Source organism: Hippopotamus amphibius, chromosome 9 (genome assembly GCF_030028045.1).
Source record: "Hippopotamus amphibius kiboko isolate mHipAmp2 chromosome 9, mHipAmp2.hap2, whole genome shotgun sequence".
Classification (NCBI taxonomy): Eukaryota; Metazoa; Chordata; class Mammalia; order Artiodactyla; family Hippopotamidae; genus Hippopotamus; species Hippopotamus amphibius.
In genome coordinates, this window is record NC_080194.1 from 92429841 (window position 1) to 92450590 (window position 20750).

General features: G+C 42.7%; 1 protein-coding gene across 7 annotated transcripts in view; it reads left to right on the top strand.

Moving 5' to 3' along the window:
• The window catches only part of SIK3 (SIK family kinase 3), a 295319-nt gene that overhangs the window by 37686 nt on the left and 236883 nt on the right, over nt 1-20750 (top strand). Inside the window, exon 1 of one of the 7 annotated variants that reach the window (XM_057747825.1) lies at nt 11508-12325. The exons of 3 other annotated variants lie outside the window; for them this stretch is intronic. In XM_057747825.1, the coding sequence (XP_057603808.1) occupies nt 12053-12325 (273 nt within the window). In that variant the 5' untranslated portion in view covers nt 11508-12052. Of the gene's footprint in view, nt 1-11507; nt 12326-20750 lie in introns of those variants that run through there. 3 more of the 7 variants (XM_057747816.1, XM_057747817.1, XM_057747823.1) reach the window with 3 other exon arrangements.

Sequence of the window (20750 nt, forward strand, 5' to 3'; positions counted from 1 at the left end):
CTGCAACAATAGGGGATTGAAAAACAAGACCCAGGATCCTTTCTAGCACAAAATGTTCTGATTTTATCAATTTGAATTGGCATCCTAGGTTCCTTCTCTGCTGCTTTCAGTCTCTTGACTACCTCGCATTCCTTTTTATCAGCCACGAATTCAGACATTCCATCTGCCCCTCTTCCTAAGTGCTGATCGTATATTCCATATTATCAGATGCAATGTTAAAGTACAGCCCAGCTCTTTCCCTGGGAAAGGGAATTTTTGCTACAGAATCAACTACAGCATAGTATTGTCTTGGTAAATTAAACAAAAATAAATTTAGACCAGCTTCTCAAAGACAGGGAGTTCATTTTACTGAAGCTAGTTCATGTACACAATGTAGGAGGTGTTTATGGCTTCTTGGTTTATAGAACTTGAAGTTACATGGTCTGCTCTGTTCTGTTTTAGATCTTTTCCTTATCCCACTACTTTTGATGTACTTTGTGCAACCTTGCTGTACTGTCTTCTATGGAAACTTTGCTAATCTCGTTCCATTATTTTGGCGAGGCAAGCGAATATCATTCTAGTTCTTTCCCCAATTCATACCTCAAACCCCATCCCGGAGGAGACATAATTCATGATCTCCCCTTAGGTCAGTCAAATACTTGAAACAGCTGGTCCTGTGGCTGCATCTTTGCTGCTGTGAAACCCTGGCTTTAGCTGTATGCATATTCAATGCTTTTCCCCCAGGTCGACAGGGTTGGTTTGCAAACTGGCCTTCTTACACTGAGGGCAAGGAGAGACTGAAGAAAGAGGCCAACCTTTCCAAATTGGTAGGTGGCAGGTTTAATAAGCAAGGGAACTTACTTACAATGCTTGTCTTGGGTGGGGGCAAGATGAATAGATCTCCACATCCCCACACCAAAATCTTAAAAGTTTATATAGAGGCTTTAACTGGGTTCAGTCACATATTTAGTCCAAATGGTTTCTGCGACACCCTACTCTCTCACGCATCCTTGGATAGCTTCTACTGTGGGAAAGGTAGGCAGAGTGTACATTCCAAGGACAGGGGAGGGAGTGAGGAGCCTCCAATTGCCCGGGTCCACCTGGAGGGTCAACCAGCAGTCACATCCTTTGGTTGACCTCCTTCAACATACAGCGTACTACGTAAACACGTGGTAGCTGAAAATAATTCAGCTCATGAGACTACTTCCAAATGAGACTGCAATCGACAACCCTTGAGGTCTATCAGCAAGGGATAGACAAGAAATAAGCAGACATTGCTACTGCCACCGAAACAGCTGAGCTTTTTATAACCGTGAGGGATTCTTCAGGGACTGCAGGGCAAGGTTGCCAGTTTTCCCAGGAATCAGTGGGATCAGCTGTGTGGCCTCTTTAAGTCATTGCGTATGAAGTGGGGTTTGTATCTTTGAGAGCTCTTGCTCAATAAAATTGATGAATGGAAATGAGGAGACATTTTATTTCCTTCTCCTGTGAAAGTCTCTCTCCCTGAGATATTTCTCATACACTCCACTTTCCCTGCAGCATGTGTTCTTCATAGAAATAAAACTGACTGATTCTGAATTCTACAGGTCAAAGAGTAGTTCAGCCTTTAACCCTCCCCATTGGCTTCCCTGAAAGCATCCCTTCTTACAAAGACCTTGGTGCTTGGATGAAAAGCTTGATTCCCTCCCCACCCCCATCTTTATTGAACTCCTTTTAGCTGGGTCTCTATTGGTAGAGAATTTCTTCCTGATAAGTTTTTCTTTAATAAAAAAATTTAACATCTTTATTGAGATATAATTCACAAACCATGAAATTAACCTATTTAAAGTGTACAATGCGAGGGCTTTAGTCTATTCCCAGATTTGTGCAATCACCACAATCTTTCGATTATTTTCACCACCCTAAAGGGAAACGCTGTACCCATTAGAAATCACACCCCATTCCTCTCTATAGTTCAACAATGCCAGCCCTAGTCAACCACTAATCTAGTTTCTGTTTCTATGAATTTGCCTATTGTGGACATTTAATATACATGGAATCATGTAATACGGGATTTTCGTGTCTTCTTTCACTTCGCAAAATGTTTTTAAGGTTCATGTGTTGTAGTGTGTATCAGGATGTCGTTTATTTTTCTGGCTGCATAATAATCTGTTATATGGATAGAGAACATTTTGTTTATCAATTCATCAGTTAATACACATTGGGTTGTTTTTGCTTTTGAGCTATTACAAATAATGCTGCTATGAATATTCATGTACAAATTTTTATATGAACATATTTTCATTTCTCTTGGATATACATAGGAGTTGGAACTGGTCATATGGTAACTCTGTGTTTGTCTTTGTGAGAAACTGCCAAACTATTTTTCCAAAATGACTGTACCATTTTGTATTCTTACTGGCAACGTATGAAAGTTCTGATCTCTCCACATCCTTGCCAACTCTTGTTATTGTCTGTCTTTTTTATTTTAGCTATCCTAGTGGCCATTAAGTAGTATCTCACTGTGGTTTTGATTTGCATTTCCGTAAGGACTACTGGTGTTGAGTATATTATGTGCTAATTGATCATTTGTAGATCTTCTTTGAAGAAATATCTATTTGCATCTCTTGCCTACTTTTAAACTGGATTATCTGTCTTTTTAATATTGTTGTAAGAATTTTTTATATATTCTGGATACAAATCTTTATCAGATATATGATTTGCAAGTATTTTCTCTCATTTGATAGGTTGTCTTTTCACTTTCTTGATGGTATTGTTTACAGCACAAATTTATTATTTATTATTATTTACATTTTTATTTTGATGCAGTTCAATTTATTATTTACTTTGTCTGCTGTGCTTTTGTCTGTCATAGCCAAGAAACCATTGCCAACCCAAAGTCATGAAGATTTACTCCTACATTTTCTTCTAAGAGTTTTATAGTTTTAGCTCTTTCTTTTAAGTCTGTCATCTATTTTGAGTAAGGGATGAAGCAGAAGCCTAACTTTTTCTTTTGCATTGATATATATAATTTTATGCCAGTACCACATTGTCTTGATTACTGTAGCTTTGTAGTAAGTTTTGAAATAGGGAAGCGTGAGTCCTCTAACTTTGTTCTTTTTAAAGATTGTTTTGACTATTCTAGGACCCTTACATTTTCATGTGAATTTTAGGATCAACTTGTCAATTTCTGCAAAAGAAGTCAAATAGGATTTTGACAGGAATTGCATTGAATCTGCAGGTCAATTGGAGTATTGTCATCTTAACAGCATTATGTCTTTCAATCTATGGACATCTTTCCACTTATTTAGATCTTCTTTCAACAATGTTTTGTTGCTCTCAGTGTACAGGTCCTGCATTTCTTTTGTCAAATATGTGTCTAAGTATTTTATTCCTTTGGATGTTATTATAAATGGAATTGTTTTCTTAGTTTCATTTTCAGAGTTTTCCTTGCTGGCATATGGAAATACAGTTGATTTTTGTATATTTGTCTAGTAGCTTGCAACATTGCTTAACTCATTTATTAGTTCAAATGGTTTTTTAGTGGATTCCTTAAGATTTTCTATATACAAGATCATGTCATCTGCAAATTGAGATAATTTTACTTCTTCCTTTCCAATTTGGATGCCTTTTATTTCTTTTTTTCTTGCCTAATTGCCGTTTCAGGAACCTCTGGTATAATGTTAAAAGAAGTGAAAAGAGTGGATAGGAGAGTTTTTAAAAGGCTTTATTTTCTCCAGAGACCTGGTTAGAAAGAGTCTAACAAATAACGACAGTGAAGAAATGGAATCAATGGCTTCCCACTTGTCCTGGGGACAGAATGAGATTAAACTACCTCTTTGGAGAAACTATTTTTAGCTCTTATGCAGTCTTGGGGGTCATGAGTTAATGGTAGTTAGGACTCTTTCATCTTTTCTTTTCCTCGTATTGAAGTCCAACTGGGAACTTTGCCAAATACCTCTTCTTGTGGCCCTCTCCCAGCCTTCTGTTTCCTTGCAGGGGCAGAGGCCTATGTGCTTATTTTCTGGAGGGTGCTTGATTGCCCAGCAAACACTTCACTTTTCTTTTGGCTTCTTAGGTAGTGCCTTGGGATCCCCATATTTCTGCAAGATAAACTGCTCAGAACACAGTTAGATTTTGGATGATATCCCTAGAGCACCAGTCATGTCCTCCTGAACTCTCAAAAGAGAGAATATACACTTTTGGAGAAAACTTTCCTATCTTTCTCTTGCTTTACTTTTGCCAATATATGTTGAGCGCTACAAGGTACCAGGTGTTAGGTTCTGGACATGTTGAAATAAAGTGATGAAGAAATGCTCTGGGGCTTCGCTGGTGGTTAAGAATCTGCCTGCCAATGCAGGGGACACAGATTTGATTCCTGGGCCAGGAAGATCCCACATGCTGCGGAGCAACTAAGCCCGTGCACCGCAACTATGGAGCCTGCGCTCTAGAGCCCTCGAGCCACAACTGTTGAGCCCATGTGCCACAACTACTGAATCCCTTGCGCCTAGAGCCCGTGCTCCACAACAAGAGAAGCCACCACAATGAGAAGACTGCACACCACAACAGAGAGTAGCCCCCGTTCACCACAACTAGAGAAAGCCCTCGCACAGCAACGAAGACCCAACACAGCCAATAAATAAATACATACATAAACATTACCAAAAAAAGAAAGAAATGCTCTGAACATACAGAAGTCCTTGGCCTCAAGGACATCACAATTTAATGGGGAGGCATTAAATTATTTAAGAAATATCTACTGAATATTTATTATGTCGCAGGCACAGTGTTAAGACCTGGATAGTATTGAACCAAACAGACATGTACGTTCCTGCCTATTTGGGGACTGCTATCTAATTAGAGAGCTATTCATGCAAAATAAGTTAGACTGTTAAAAGTGCTACAATAGGTTAATAATAATAATTATAATAATTTTAGCAATCATTCACAGAGCACCAGTTATCACTACTGTAGGTATTTAAATGTAGTAATCTATTCAATCCTGCCAACACGTCTCTGAAATAGGTGTTGTTATAATACCTCTTTTACAGTTGAAGAACTGAGGCCCAGAGAGATTAATTCATTTTCTTAAGATCACACAACTAATACGTTGTGGAGCCAGTATTTGAACACATGCTTGGGAACCCCAGGGGACAAAAAAAAGCTGTGACTAATTTTTACACAGATTGTAAAACTCCTGCACTGAGCTGTACTTTAGAGAAGTAGTAGAATTTCAAATAGCAGGTGGGTGAACTTCAAGGCGATTCCAAACACAAAGAGAAGCAGGAGCAAAGGTTAAGAAGAAATTGCAGAATGTGCTTTAGCAGGAAAGGAGCCCGCAGCAGTCCTGGGTGGAGAAGGGTTGGGTGGGAAGATATGTGAAACTTGAGAAGCTGAAAAAGAGGTTGCAGTCAGGTTGCAAGAGTTTGAATACTCGGCTCTGAGCGTTTGGACTTAACTAAACAATGGATCCATAAATACTTGATGTTTGGAAGTCACTGGAAAAAAAATCTCTGGAGAAATCAGTGTTGTTATTAAAATTGGTATGAAATCTAAGGATAGAAGATTTGATTCCTACTTTGGTTTCCACGTCCAGCTTTTAGTGGAATGTGGCTTAACTCAGAGTTTAGAGTTGGGGTTGGGTCAGAGGTCAAACCTTATTACCGACCTCATCATATCTTGCCCTAATTTTTTTTTTGGCCGTGCTGCATGGCATGTGGGATCTTAGTTCCCCCACCAGGGATCGAACCTGCGCCCCCTGCGGTGGAAGCATGGAACCTTAACCACTGGACTGCCAGGGAAGCCCCTCTTGCCCCTATTTATAACTTAAAATTTAACTCAATGTTATAACCTTAATTAAGAATAAAAAGAAATTAGGGCATTTTCATTTTAGTTTGAAAAATAGACGAACACCACGTATGGGTGTTTAGTTTCTTAAAGCAGATTACTGCATAAAATAAAGATGTTAGTATAAATATAATCAATAATTTGTACATATATGGTTTTAAATAAATTTTAGAAGGAAAAAATGCCACCAGGATTGAATTTTTCTTTCTCATAGAGATCCTATAGTGTTCTCACAGAGCATTTGCATTCTTCAGAAAGTTTGAGAATGCACACAATTTCTCAGAGTGTTGCACAGCAATGATATAAATATTGTAGTATTTTTTTGTACACATATACTTTAAATAAATTTTAGAAGGAAAAAAAGTCATTGGCATCTTTTTATAAAAAAAAAAACAGACCATAGACACTGGAAGACAAATTTGGGAAAAATTGCTTTGGAGATTGAAAGGCCTGGGTTTGCTTCCACATTCACCACTTCCTGGCTCTGTGAGCCAATCATCAGATTGGTCAAGTAAACAGACCATGTATGAAGTGGGATAATAACTACTTTGTGAAGTTGCGAGAATGTTGTCATTGAACATGTAGGTTTGTACCATAAACACAAATATAGCTGACCTCCAAAGACTGAACTATATATGCTAGTCAACAAATCAAAACATTTAAAACTATAATTTTCTCTTTTTAACTCTGAAGTTAATCCATTTTTGCAGCCCTGATTGTATTCTCAATCTTCCTAATCTTTTGAAAGTGATTTCGAAGGCAGCATGTTATTGTATAAAATATTTGATGCGTATACTATGTACCAGAGTCTACTCCAGGTCCCTCTATGTATTTATGATAGTTGATTCTTCTAAAAACCCCATGAAGTAGGAGTGATTTTTCAGAAATGGAAACTGAGGCTCATAGATGAACCTGCAAGTGGAAAAGCCCACTGGAAAGCTTAGGTCTAACTGGCTAAGCGAGGTCTAACCCTTGATCTTTTTACTCATTATTCGAGGCTGCCCTTTAAACATGCCAAAAGAATAAAATTATTTTTTAAAATAAGAACAAACAAAAATAATTTCATCCTTAACAAGTCTTTTAAAATGCCACGAGGACTCTGGGGATAACTGGAGACGTCCCTGGGTGGCACAAAACCACAGCAGTGGACTGTTACTCCAGCCCAAAGAGCCACTGTAACTTTAGCTCACTGTACTTTCTATTTGGCTATGAAGACATCCAGCTTCCTGGAGCCGGCTTCCATTTGGAGTCCAGCTTCCTGGCTCCTGCTGTGGGTTTGTGGTTTTCAACTGCCTGCAGTTTAAACAGAAAGGACTCCGAAGGCCTTAGTGGAATGGAAAAGGGAGTCCAGCCAGGCATCATGTAGTTTAGAACTTTGACCAGCAGGTGTCTCTGCAGACAAGAGAGAGAGTTCCTTTGGCCTTAGAGTCAGAAGATGGATTTTCTAGTTTGAGGAAAATTGTGGTGGGAACGAAGCAAACAAAGATAGGTCAGCTACCTACAGAAATCAGTCCCAATAGTATAAATTTTTCTTAACCAATAGCTGGAAAGGCTGGTAGAAAACTTATGCAAACCGCAATTATAATGCAAGGAAGCTGCTGTAAAAGCAGTGTTTCTGTACTGTCTTCCAAAACAATGCAAGACTGTTTGAAGGTGAGCACTGAAAGCTGGGAGGCAATTCCCAAGGCAGGTGTAGCAGAGAGGATGGCTTCTTGGTCAGGAGGGATATGAGGATAAAGGGAAAAGAGGAAAGATGCTCTGTCAGTTCAGAACCAGGGAAATAAAGAACTTCCGCCTGATGTAGTCCTTTGAACTGTGCCTTTATTTTCTGTGAAATGTGGTGAATTCCTAGAATTGAGATACACGTGTATATTCAAGGGAAAGAAAAGGATCCAAATATGCCAAAAGCTTAATAATTCTTGAGTATCACACTTTTCATTTAAGTGAAAGAAACATATATATATATATGTTTAACATTTAACACATATATATGTTTAACAAATATATATATATTTGACATTTATATATAATATACATATAACATGGCCACAAGAAGTAGCATGAGGGATCTTAGTTTCCCCATCAGGGATCGAACCCATGCCCCCTGCATTGGGAGTGCAGTCTTAACCAACGGACCTCCAGGGAAGTCCCAAACATATTTTTTTAATTCGTGTAAATATTTGCGAATTGATTGCAGGGTAACTCAGTGTAACTTACCTTAAGGATCACATCCTCTGTGAAAAAAGTTGTTCTGAATAAACTTTTTCTCTAGTAAATATATTTCCCTACTGATTTTCCTTATAAAACCACAGGTGTATTTTGCCTGAGGAAAACATTGATCCCAAATGATAATATAGTTACATCTAAGAATGCAGGAAACCTTAAAAAAATCATACTTAAGGATCTTTTGGATGATCTAAAGGGTAATTATGTAATAATAATATAAAAATGCTTAAACCATATTCTAGGATATATGCAAAGTAGTAAGGGTAATTTTTATGTTTCATTTAGTAGCTTGAATGATTCCATTAAAAAGAAAAAAGTGGGCAAGCAGAACAAAAAATCCTTGACTGAAGGATTTATTTTGCTGCTCTCAAGCCCCCTCCTCAAAATATTTTACAGCAGGAGACTATGTACTTACTTTGCTCAGACCTTTTTCTGGGCACCCAGAGTAGGCACTTGGACGTGACTAGGTTGGTCTGGGATAGGAAAGGAAAGGCAAGAGCCACACAGCCTAGGTGGTAACTCAGAGCACTGCCCCAGCGGAGAGAAGATGCACATTCAGCTCACCCAGAGAACCGGGGCACAATGAGTGCCCTGACAATGTGTATCCAGCAGTGCCCTGATTCCTGTGTGATGGCAGAATTTATAACTGGTTAATAATTGCCTTGTTTGGGAATATGTGGCATGTAAACATTGTATGATGTTGCCTTTTGCCATACAGAACTTCTGAGTAATGCTTCTATGTCACTGAATGCTCATATAATGCTAGTTTCATTCAGAACAGTAATGAGCTGGGACAATGTGCAGGGAGGGGTGAGGCTTTCTTCAAGGTCCCGATGCCTCTGAGAATCTATGGAGCTGTGCAGTGAGGCTGAAGTTTCCTTTGGGGTTGTTGGTAAACTGCTCTGCAGACAGGCTAAGCGGGTCTTCAAAGTCATGAAAGAGTTCATGTATTCCTTCCCACTGCTTATATCACTCCCCACTCAGACCTTAGGTCCTTAAAGGTTTTGCATCACTTCCAGAAGTTTCTAAAGGCCCATCCTATCCATCTAGAATGCCTTGGTTTGCCCTTTTCAAGTTCTGGAAACAAGACGCAGTGACAATTACAGAGGAAAATGTCTCGTTTTCATCTTTGAAACTATCTTTTACTCTTCCAGAAAAAGAGTGAATTGGTTATGGAGGTGGCTTGGGAGCTGGGTGGTGGCTAGCCCTCTGCCTCCACCCTGGACTGCAGGACTTGGAGAATTCAGCCCCCAAGCCACCCCTCTGAGTTTGCAGCAGGGCGGGAACACACCTTCCCGCCTGTTTTCTAAGGGCAGTAAAACTCCTGCACAAGAAGCAGTCAGTCTCTTTGGGGAGCTACTTGCAAGTGAAGCCATCACTTCAATCAGTTTTGCAGTCCGTTGTTCTTTATTGATATGCTTCGGGGCCTGCTCTGTCCCGTTCTCCAGAACTCTGCAGTCTTCTTCCCTGGGTCTAAACTGAGTTTTGGGGGAAGCTATTTTTCCTACTGGCTACTATATTGACAGCGTTTATGATCCAGTGGGGGAGGATCTCAGCTTCCAGAGGTAGGCTGCCTGGGTTTGAACCCTAATTCTTGGATTCACTTTCTAGCTCTATGACCATGGTCAACTCCCCTTAATCCTTCTGTGCCTCATTTTCTTTATCTGCAAAGTGGGATTGTTGAGGATTAAGTTCATTTATGTAAACTGCTTTGCATAGTGCCTGGCAAATTATTATTGACTGTGAGTTCCACCCAAACTTAACTCAGTCCTTGGTATTCGATCAATAATGATTAAATACATACATCTAAACTGTTTTCCTTTTTCCCTGATGGTCTAGGTTGATCAATCCCCTCCCTAATTTTCTATATTATTCTCACCAAAGAGGACTCTTCAGGGAAATCTCCAGCAAGTCTTTGTCCAAGTCTCAATAGGACACAGCATCTACTGGCCTCTATCCATATAGGCACAGAGCATAAATTACATAACACACAGCATATACATTCTGGCCATTATTAGGGATGAGTGAACTGCCTCTTCTGGGACGTTAGACCAATGCTCCATTTTCTAGTTTCTCCGCAGAGGCGTCTTTGTTTTTGACACCCTCCGGAGAGCAGCAGTAGTTGCTGTCCTTGATGTTCAGATAATCTCCATGAGTGGAGGGGAGACTGTAAAGGTGCTATAAGAATAGTTTCATTGCTGCTCCTGCAGCCCTCAGAAAAGACTTTTTTCCCCTTGCCTTACTGCTCGTAAGTTTTCTGTTGAGAACTTCATCCTCCTCTTTTCCTTAGGGAGATGGTAAAACTGGGCTCCAGGGTCCAGCACCAAAGTTAACGTACAGTCCCTGTTAGAGGCACGTGAGTAGAATCGAAGTGGCAAGAGGGGCTGGCCACAGGCCATCATTTATCTGGAACTGAATGAGCTCAACCAATGAAAGGGCTTAATCACTGCAAGAAGCTGAGGACGACTTCTTCCTTATCCTTATTTGCTAGTAAAGAAGCCAATTAGTGTTAATTGTGTTGGCAATTTGGAACAACCACCAGCGAATTGATTCAAGGCAATTGTGGAATGACCTCCCTGTCCTGTCCTAGTCCCAGCCATTACTCATAGTCAGATGGGGAATCAGAGAGCTAGTAAACATTTTTTGGTCAGAGAGTAAATAGGTGCACTGCCCTGGGTGCCAGCTTTTAATACTGTACATGCAGTGACTTGACAACACAGTTCTGCCATTGAGAGAGACGTAGATGTGGAGGGATCAGGACTGGACTGAGGAACACATTTCCACATTGGAGTGCTCACGGTCCTCCCTCCACACCAGTTGCTTACCCAGACCATCTTGTTATTGACAGCCCACTAGCACACCCCTCCCTACCCCTCCCTGAAGCTGTTAAAGCCAATTTACTTAATAAAAGGCGGAGGGGGTGGGGGGGGGAGAGGAGGGGAAACCTCGGGAGCTAGTGAGAGCTCTGGAGGGTGAGGAATGGCAGGCAACAGGAGAGCAGAAGAGATATGAGATTTATTGTTGGAATTTGATTTGATTACCTTTAATGTCCTTGGAGAGTCGCTGGTAAGGGTGGAACTTTTATTATTGACTTATTTGTTTTGCCCAACAGACGGTTCGTCTTTAACCATGACGTGACACTGGACAATGTGCACCACTGGTTCATCGGAGTTACACAAGCGACAGAAATAGGACGCAGGCACCCTGACAATCATCTAGCTATAGAATTGTTCAGGGACGGGGTGGTGGGAAGGAAAATGACGTCCCTGCTCTGGCCCTCGCCCACCCAATGACTGGAATGCGTGTTTGGGCTGGTTTCTCCGCCCTCGAACACGCACATCCTCGTTTCCCCATTCCTCTACATTCGGTGACAATTAGATTGGGTGCACCGGGTGAGTTGGGTTTTATAAGAGGAAGGAATTTTACTGAAGAATTCCCCTGCCTCGCTACCGACTTGGTGACAGCGACTCCAATACCGTAGCTATTCCTGCCTTTGGGGCCTCAAGGGCTAAAGTGGGACAGTGCTAATATTTTTGGTGATGAGGAAATACTTTGTCTTAAAGGAGGCCGGGTGAGGGCCGAACTGGGACAGAGTTCACGGCAGGGGTCACATTAGCCGTTCCGCGGGGACCGAGGGCGGGCTTTGGGTCAGGCATAATAAGCACCCCCGACTCGGGCAACGCGGCCGCGGCTGGGAACCGGCTGGCACACTGGCGGTGCCCCCTGTCTCCTCCCCGGAGGGGGGCACCCGGGAGCCGGCGCCGGAGGAGCGCGGCCCACGCGGGAAGGTCGAGCTCGCCCGTGAGGTCACGGTTGCCATGGCTCTGGGCAGTGACGCGCGTCGGCACGTGACGAGCGGTTGCCATGGCGCCGGGGCCCGGCGGCGCGGGCGCTCCGCCTCCCGGAGTGACGTCCGCCGGCCCCCCCCACCTCTTTTCCCGCCCCCCCCGCCCCCTCCTCCCCCCGCCACCCCCCCCCCCGCCGGCTCCCCGCGGCCCCGGAGGTTTCACTGCACAACAAGATGGCGGCGGCGGCGGCGAGCGGAGCTGGCGGGGCTGCCGGGGCCGGAGCCGGGGGAGCCGGGCCGGCGGGCCGCCTGCTGCCTCCGCCCGCCGCGGGGCCCCCGGCCGCCCCCGCTGCTGTGCCCCCGGCGGCTGGCCCGCCGCGTCCCCCAGCCCCGACCTCCCGCGGGCCGGTGCCTGCCCGCATCGGCTACTACGAGATCGACCGCACCATCGGCAAGGGCAACTTCGCTGTGGTCAAGCGGGCCACGCACCTCGTCACCAAGGCCAAGGTAGTGGCGCGGTGGGACCCGGCGGCGGCGGGGCTGTGCGGCCGGGGACCGTGCGAGTGTGGCGGGGGCAGGAGAGCCCCGCGACACCGAGGCTGAGGGGTCGGCGCGGCGAGCGGGGCTCGCGAGAGCGTCGGGGACCCGGGAAACGGGTAGGGAGCTGTCGGGCGAGGGTGAGGAGAGGGCGAGCAGAAGCTGGGGGACCCCGGGGAGCGGGAGAGGGTAGCTGCGCGGCGGGGGGGGGGCGCAGGGGGCTACTGAGCGCGGGGACCTGGGGAACTCGGGAGCTGCGGATGGGGAGGGGGCTCCCCGGGTTGTGCGGAGGGTCGTGGAAGGGATGATTGGAAAGAAGAGGTTCGGAACTCTCCCGGAGACAGCAGGCAGTAAACTAAGAAGCCTCTGGAACCAGCAATTAGGAAATCCTAAGGGAATGAGGGCAGGGGAATAGGAAACGTGGACTAGGAGGATGGGGGAAAACAAGGGTGACACTGGCAGATGTGGGGTTGTGAGGGGGACGAGGATGTCTGGGGCACGTACCAGGGGTAGGTAGGTGGTGGGCACAGAGTACTGGGAGGTATGAGGGACCTGATACCTTATGACAGAGGCACCAGTCAGCATTTGGTCGCCCAAGACTGATAGGTGGTGGGAATGGGAGTCTGAGGACAGACAAGATTATTGGAGAAGGCGATGAAAAAAATGGGGTAATAAGGAGGAAAAAATTACCTTGCTTTTCTGCAGGAAGGGGGTCAGGGAACAGAGGCCGGGGGGCCCCAGGTTTGTGGTGGCCCTAGGCAATCAGAGGTTAAACAATTTGGCAGAGCTGGATTGATGGTTATATTTAGTTGTTGGAGGGTCCGGAACTGTGGGCTTTGTAGAACCCAGGGTGGGCTGTCAGCGGTGAGGGGAAAGCCTGGTGACTTGAGGAGGTGTCTGAGGAACCCAGACACTCATTGGGCCCTTTGGTTCCCAAGGGATTTGTGGAGCTGTGGTGGTGAAATTGGCCAAGGTCAATTAGGAAGCCATATCCGTAAACATTTAAAATTTCACATAGAAAATTCATTTTTGGAGGAAATATGGTTAGCTCTTTCCTGTGATCTTCTTCATTGGAAGTAGTGGAATTGAAGACGCGAGGAGGAATTGTTTGGTTTTGATAGGACTCACAAAGCCCATTTGTACTCCAAATTTCTTTCTTTGCTGCATCTCTCACTTGGACAGATACTTTCAGTGTAGTCATTCATTATATTGAAAACTGCAGTTTGTGTTTCCCTCAACCTGACTAATGAAGAACCCTTATAGCTGCTGCTGCTTCCTACCAAAGCCACATCAATTCCCCTCACCTCCTCAGCCTAGTCTCTGCTTCTTGTCACCTACCTTGTTTTTGCTGTTATGGCAATCACTTGTTTTCAGAAGGCAGTGACTTATCTCTGCCTTCTCTCCTGCTCACTTAGACCTGAAGTTCCTTTTTCCCTCCTTCCTGTCAGACTGTAAGGGGCCCTTCTTACCAGGGTGGTGGGGTGGGTGGCTGTGGAAAATCGATTGGTCAGTTTCACTTCCTCTGGGGGGCCCCCTTCAGCCTTTTTGTCAGTTTTTATCAGAGGGCCTCAAGTCTGCAGGTCTGGGCTGAATGAGATACCAAAGTCCAAGGCTTCCTGATGCTACCCTCAGACCCTGACTGGGAGTAGACTGAGGCAAGACTCTGGTGTATCTCTGCCCCCCTGAGTGTTTCTGGTTGTGTTTACTGTTTGAGAAGCCAGATTTATGTTTACAAACAACTCTAATTATTTGAGCCTTGTTCCTTGTTTTGGTATTTCCTTTCTCCACACCCTCCCCCTGCCACCTAAGTAATCACATTGCGCTCCTGTGATTATTTTGCTCTGACCTCTGGGGGATGGACTCTATGAACTTAGTTGGTTGCCTGGTTCATGGTATCTGTGATTTAAAGAATTTTATATCTACCAGCCCTTGGATACATGAAAATATTGATTAAAAAAATCTGTGACAGAGAGGGCTGAATGTTTTTGGAAATGTAATTGCAAACAGTTGATTCTTGGCTTATATATAATAGAGACATTTCTATCTTCAGTCGTCAGCAAAGCCAGTGGCTAATTATGGTTGGTCTGCCCGCTTTCTAATTTTCCTGTGTGTGTGTGTGTGTGTCTCTAAGTTTTTCCCTAAGTCCATGGTATCCTTTAGGACTGCAGCATTTTAAACATCAGCTTGTTTATAAACGGGTGTCACTGTTTATGTTGGGTTTCATCTTTGATCATTTGTGGTGTGCAGTTATGCAATTCCTATGTATGGAAATATTCAAAATCTTGAATGAGGCTGAAATGGCTTGGACAATGAGTTGCATGTGTGATGGGACCACACCAGCACTCGCTTGTGTTTCTGTAGCAGTGTGCAATTTCCTAGTTACAGTTACAGGCGCCCTTCTTTCTCTGCTTAAATTACTCTGACGACATGCGTCAAGCTTAATTCACAAGGAGTTGTCATGTGCCCAGGGTAAATGATGAACATATTTTGGCCTGCCTCATGCTTATCTGAATCCACTTTGGAAAGGTTTCTCAAATGCTGACAGCTCAGATGTGTCTAACAACTGCTGACATATGGTATGATGGCCTATTAAGGCCGTGGTTTGGTTATATAATGGTGAGGAAGGTGCTTGGGTATTGACAGTTGCAGAAGCTGCTGTTCAGTTACTCAGGTAGATTTTTCTCCCACAATCTGCAGCGTTTATCTTACTTCTGCAGTCAGGTCACTTGGAACCAAAGAGAGCTGGCTATTTTTTGCCCCCATCTCTTTTCAGAATGTATCATTTTTTTGTTTTGTCTTTTAGAGGTATGTGATTTTTTTTCTTTCTCCTTTTTCTCCCTGTAGGCCACTGAATGGTCTGGGTTTTTCCTATAACCATATATAACCATCAGACTCAGGTAATTCAGATGATATTTGTGTTGGCTGAAAGAGGTTAGGTAGTAGCTGTTTTCTGAACATCAGAGAAATATTTATGGTCACCTTTTCTTGCACACACTACCTATTCCATGGACTAAGAGGCTAAAGTAAACTTTATTTGTTGACTAAGCTACTGTGCTCCGTCCAACAATAAGTGGTAAAGCTGGCCCTTTTCCAAATTCTGTTAATTCTCAAACCTCCTAGATCAGGACCCTGGGATGAATAAATTCAGTGAAGAAAGGGAAATATTTTCCTGTTTGGTTGTTGGTGACTTTTGCAGCACGGCATTCATGAGCTCAGACTTAATATTGGCAGCACTGCAGTGCTTAGAGCGTCATTGCAGAGCCGTTCACAGGAGAGAATATTCAGCTGTGACATACTTTGGTCAGCAGCTCACCCTTTGTCCTACCTTCTTTGAGTTCCCTTTTCTGAAGGAGGCTTGGCCCAAGATTCTCTGGCCCTATTCTTTTGGTAGGACACTATAAAATATTAAAAAGATTAAAAAAAAAGATGTTCTGCTCTCAATTGCTTATAGTTGATTGCCTGTGCCTAATTTATACTTTCACTGGTTGGATGAATGGGAACAGAGAGTAGATATATTTTGTATACATTAAAAAAAAAGTGTACATGACTATAAAAGCCATTGGTCAAATATTTTAAAAATGTATTTTAACAAATATATTGTATATCACTTGCCTGTGTATTGGTTTGTGGTAAGAGCTTGAGCTTTGGATGAGACTGCCTGGGTTTGGATCTTCTGCTGCTTAATAGCTTGGTAATTTAACCTGTCTGTGCTTGGATTCCCTCATCTATAAAATGAGATGATAGTAGTGCTTACCTCACAAGTTTGGGTGTTACGAAGATTACATAAGGTAATATATGGGAAACTCTTAGAACAAACGTGCCTGGCACATAGTAGGCATACAGTAAGTGTTACCACCATCTTCATCATCATCTTCAGATGCTGTGGTAACAAATATGAATGAAACATAGGCCCCTTTGTTTGCTTTTCACCCCTTTGGAACAGTTCATGAGTGCCATTTGCTTTGTGTAGGTAGATGTCATCCTGATGATGTGCTTTCAGGGTAAAAAAGTAGCTTGCTGCTATTTCACATGCCTCTTTGAGAGAATGGATTTAATTCCTGTGGACTGTGGGCTAATTGCATGAAATCGACATTTGAAAACATAATTTTCCATTAAACTTTTTAAACGGTTTTGAGACTCGTCTAATGAAAGCTATGACTAACACTGGCCTTTATTTGGGCTGCCTTAAATATTCAGGGTGTTTGTGTAGCTACAGTTTGTCAGATTGGTGACAGAACAGAGTTTGAGTGCAGTCTTTTCTCCAAAGATTCCCTTAAATTTCATGGGGAATATGAAGAAGTATTCCTACAAGCTTAAGGACACATTTGCACTTGAGTGCAGAGTGTACTACCTAGAGGGCCAAGGTCAGAATTCTTAACTTTAGATATTACGCAAAGAAAACATTTTGCCCCATGACCCCATTCCAAATACTGACCAGCTAGGACACATCTGTGTGCCGTGTGGTTTAGTGCAAACACATTTCCATGAGGAGAGCAACTCAAAGTGGGCTGAAAAGTATTATTTTCACTTCGAGGGGTGATGCTGTGCTCATTAGAAGGCTGAAAACAGGATTCATTAGTAAATAGAAAAGAGAATTATGTCAAAAAGAAATTGAAAGCAAGATTTACATTAGTTATATTTGAGGAGGATAGTTCCATCCCTAAATGATCTAGAAACGACTACTGAAAGATGACTAACTTCTTTTTAAAAAAATTTATTTATTTATTCATTTATTTGTTTAGGCTGTGTCGGGTCTTAGTTGTGGCATGCGGGATCTTTGGTTGCGGCATGCAGAGTTCTTAGTTGCAGCATGCATGTGGGATCTTGTTCCCTGACCAGGGATCAAACCCTGGCCCCCTGCATTGTGAGCACAGAGTCTCACCCACTGGACCACCAGGGAAGTCCCCACAACACTCTTCATTTTGATATAGTTTTGTTGAAACTTTGTGAAGAGCCAAGATTGATTTGGGCTAGTCTTTCCAGAATCAAAATACCAGTATTCCACTTTCAGCATCAAAGCTGTTTATTTTAACATTCTGACTTTGGTGCCAGCTCCCTAGAAAGTCACAGATCTGGCTCAAGCCAGAGGTGCCCAGACTAGTTATTTCTGTGCCAGAAGTGCTGTTTTCATTTTCCAAGCATCACTCTGGCTAATGTTTTCTAGTTCATGGCATAAAAGAGAACAAAATGGATGCTTTGGAAAGAAAAAGAAATGTGCTCTTCTTACCAGAGCCTCTGTAAGTCTAAAAAACATCTGAAACATCTCTGCACAGAGATGGAACCTTTCCCTTATCCATTCATTCATTCAACATATGTTTACTGAATGCAGATTTTGTGTCAGGTTCTACTCTGGCTCTGGAGTACCCCATGAACAAGAGAGAAAAAAGGCTTTTGCCTTCTTGAAACTTATTTTCCGATGGGAGGAGACAGGCAAGAAACATGTAAACAAATAACTTTATGTAGTGCCAAATACTATGAAGAAAATAAGTGGGCTAGAGAGTGTCTGGGGCAGGGTGCTGCTTCAGATAGTGTTGGGGAAGGCCCTTCCAGGGCGGTGATATTTGAGCTGACACCTGATTGATGAGAAAGAGCCAGCTTGGGAAGATTCGGAAGATGGAAGATTCGGAAGATGGAATATTCAGTGCAGAAGGAATGGCACATGTAGCAGCCTTGGGGTAGAAATGAACTTGGTTTGTCCAAAGATTTGACCCAAGGTTAGGATGCTTAGAGCTTAGTGAACAAGAGAAAGGATGCTAAGGAATGAGATCAGGGGCCAGATCATATGGATCTTACAGGCCATTTTATGGAATTGGGTATGAAACAGGGGATTGACCTCAGAAGATATCAAAGGAGAGCACTGACGTTATCCGATTTTTTTTTTTTTTAAACTCATGTTGGTTATTTTATGGCTAAGTGTAAAAACGCTTTTTCTGATGCATTTTTTTCAGATGGGGAGGTGTTAAATTTTAACAGCTTATATCCTTTCACACTATAAGAGAATGGCATAGATTTTACATATAAGTTAAACACGATCAGCCAACAAATATTTGTCAATTTGGGGGCACTAAAAAGATCTTAGAGATGTTCTATTCCAATTCTTTCTTTTCCAAAGTCTAGAAAGATGGACTTAACGGAATTTAGAATCTCAGGCTTTAGGGGCCATCATTAGACCAATTATCCACTAGACTCACGCTCTCTTCTGTACCTCTCCCACCCACCCCCATTTGCCTAGAATCCTATAGCTAGTTAGTAGGGGAGCTAGAAATAGAATCCAGGCATCCCAACTCCTAGTTAACTCTATCCTGACTCCTCCAATCATAGAAAACATTGCTCTTGCCCTCTGAGTACTTACTCTTTCATTAGAGAAACAACATACACCTACTGAAGTCTAAAATATTTATCCTACTAAAACAAACTCCAAAAATGAGATATTGTGATGTGAGGAAAAATTTCCAAGTAGGGAATGTGCCAACACTGTGTTTTACCTGTCCTTTGGCGTTATTTCCCTCTGTCACCCGTCACTTCCCTGCTGTCCTCTGTGGGCCCACTGCTTTGCCTTTAAATGCCTACTCAGATGCCCCTTGATGCTCCCTTGACATGACAGAGGTGTCACAAAAGCCTTTCAAAATGCTGAGGAAGTGAAAAGAGAAACACAGAAAAGCAGTGACCATAAACACGTCTGCCTTATATAGTTTGCTTTTGCCACTATATCTAGCTCACACCCAGGGAATATGAGTAATTATACTTTTCTTCTGTTGGGTTGGTCTGGTCTGTCTTTTAAAGATACCTTTCTCAGGTGGACTCCTTATTTACCAGATCACTACCAGTTTCCAGGGGATGGTGCCATCTTGAAACTCATTAAGAGAACTGGTTACCAAGATACATACCTTGATGATGCCGGTGAGGGCCAAGAGAACCATTTATCTAGCGCTCCTCTTGCATGGTTCTAGTTTCTGATCTAAGAGCTTCACGTGTCCCCCAGGTGAATAACCTCACCCATCAGGTGAGTCCCTATCTCCTTTCTAATAGTGAGTAGCTTGGTCCCTTCTTCCATAATAGTATAGTCATACTGTTTTGTGGATGACTGATAACATCCAGAGGATGAAAATTATATACATTCTCATGGACTTTTGTCCTAATGTAATAAGTAGTTGTCAAATAAATGCCCTTGGCTATGTCTTTGAGAAGCCCTCCATAGTCTTGGATGAATTAGCTTGAAAGGGTTTCTTTTGGATCCGTTCAGAGTAAAATTCCATCAACTAAGAACAAAACTGTTGGAGGAGCCTGGGCAAAGTTATGTTAGGAACATATTTCTGTTTAGGAGGTGTGCGATCCACTGTAGGCCAGGAGTCTGGCCACACTGATAGGTATTTCATCTCAGAATTTAGCTTGTCAGAGTTAGGAATCAGATTGCGAATACTCAGTCTCATTTCCCAGAAACTGAAAAGGAAGGCGACACAAACCAATCGCCTGTTTAAGCTCCTCTGTGTAGGCTGGGCTCACTCAGTTGGTTACTTTTGGCCAGTTATCTTAAACTATATTTAGGTTTTGGTTAGGAATTTCTGAGAAATCCTCAAATTTCTGCCTAGTTTCAGCTCCAGTCCATGCTTACCAGCAGTATGCTTTACTTCTCTTTGCTCCCTCCAGAAGAATTGAATGTGAAATTTTAGATTAGCTAACCACGTTTCTTGAGACTGAAATTTTTGAAGTTTTTCATTCATTCATTCCATCCATCCAGCCAGTACACTTTTGAGAAATTGTTTATCAAAAACTAGGAATGAATGATAAATGGCACAAAATTCAAAAAGCGCAAACTTGTATATAGTGAAATTGTCTGCCTGCACTCCAGTGCCTCAGCCAGACAGTTTTTTAGTCTTGTTTCCCCAGTATTTATTAAACGCTTCTCTGGCTCAGTCCAGATGCTAGGTGCTGTTTGTTTTCTGGCAGTGTTTTGACATGCTTGAAATGTCTAAAGATCATCTTACTTGAAAAGAAAAAGAAGAAAATGCCTAACTTTTAAAGCTTGTTAGGAGGCACAGTGTGATAATGTAACGTCAGCTCCACGAGGGCAGGGATTCTAAGCAGTTATTTGCTGCTGTATTCCCAGTGCCTACTACAATGCCTGTAAATATTCATTTAGTGAATGAATGTAAGGATTAATGACTATTTTTCTATCACTGGTCCTTAATTTCAATGGGGTTATTTTCATTGGTCCTTACCTTTAATGGATTAATTCAAGTAGTATTTCTTGTGTCATCTGTAGGCAAAGAGTAGCAGCTGCTGATACTAGAAGAAAAGAGGATAAATGTTATTCTTGTCAGGGTGGGCAAAGGGTTAAGTTAAAGGAGGAGTTGAATGCTCTCCGCTTCGACCTGATAGAGGAAGAAAATGAGAT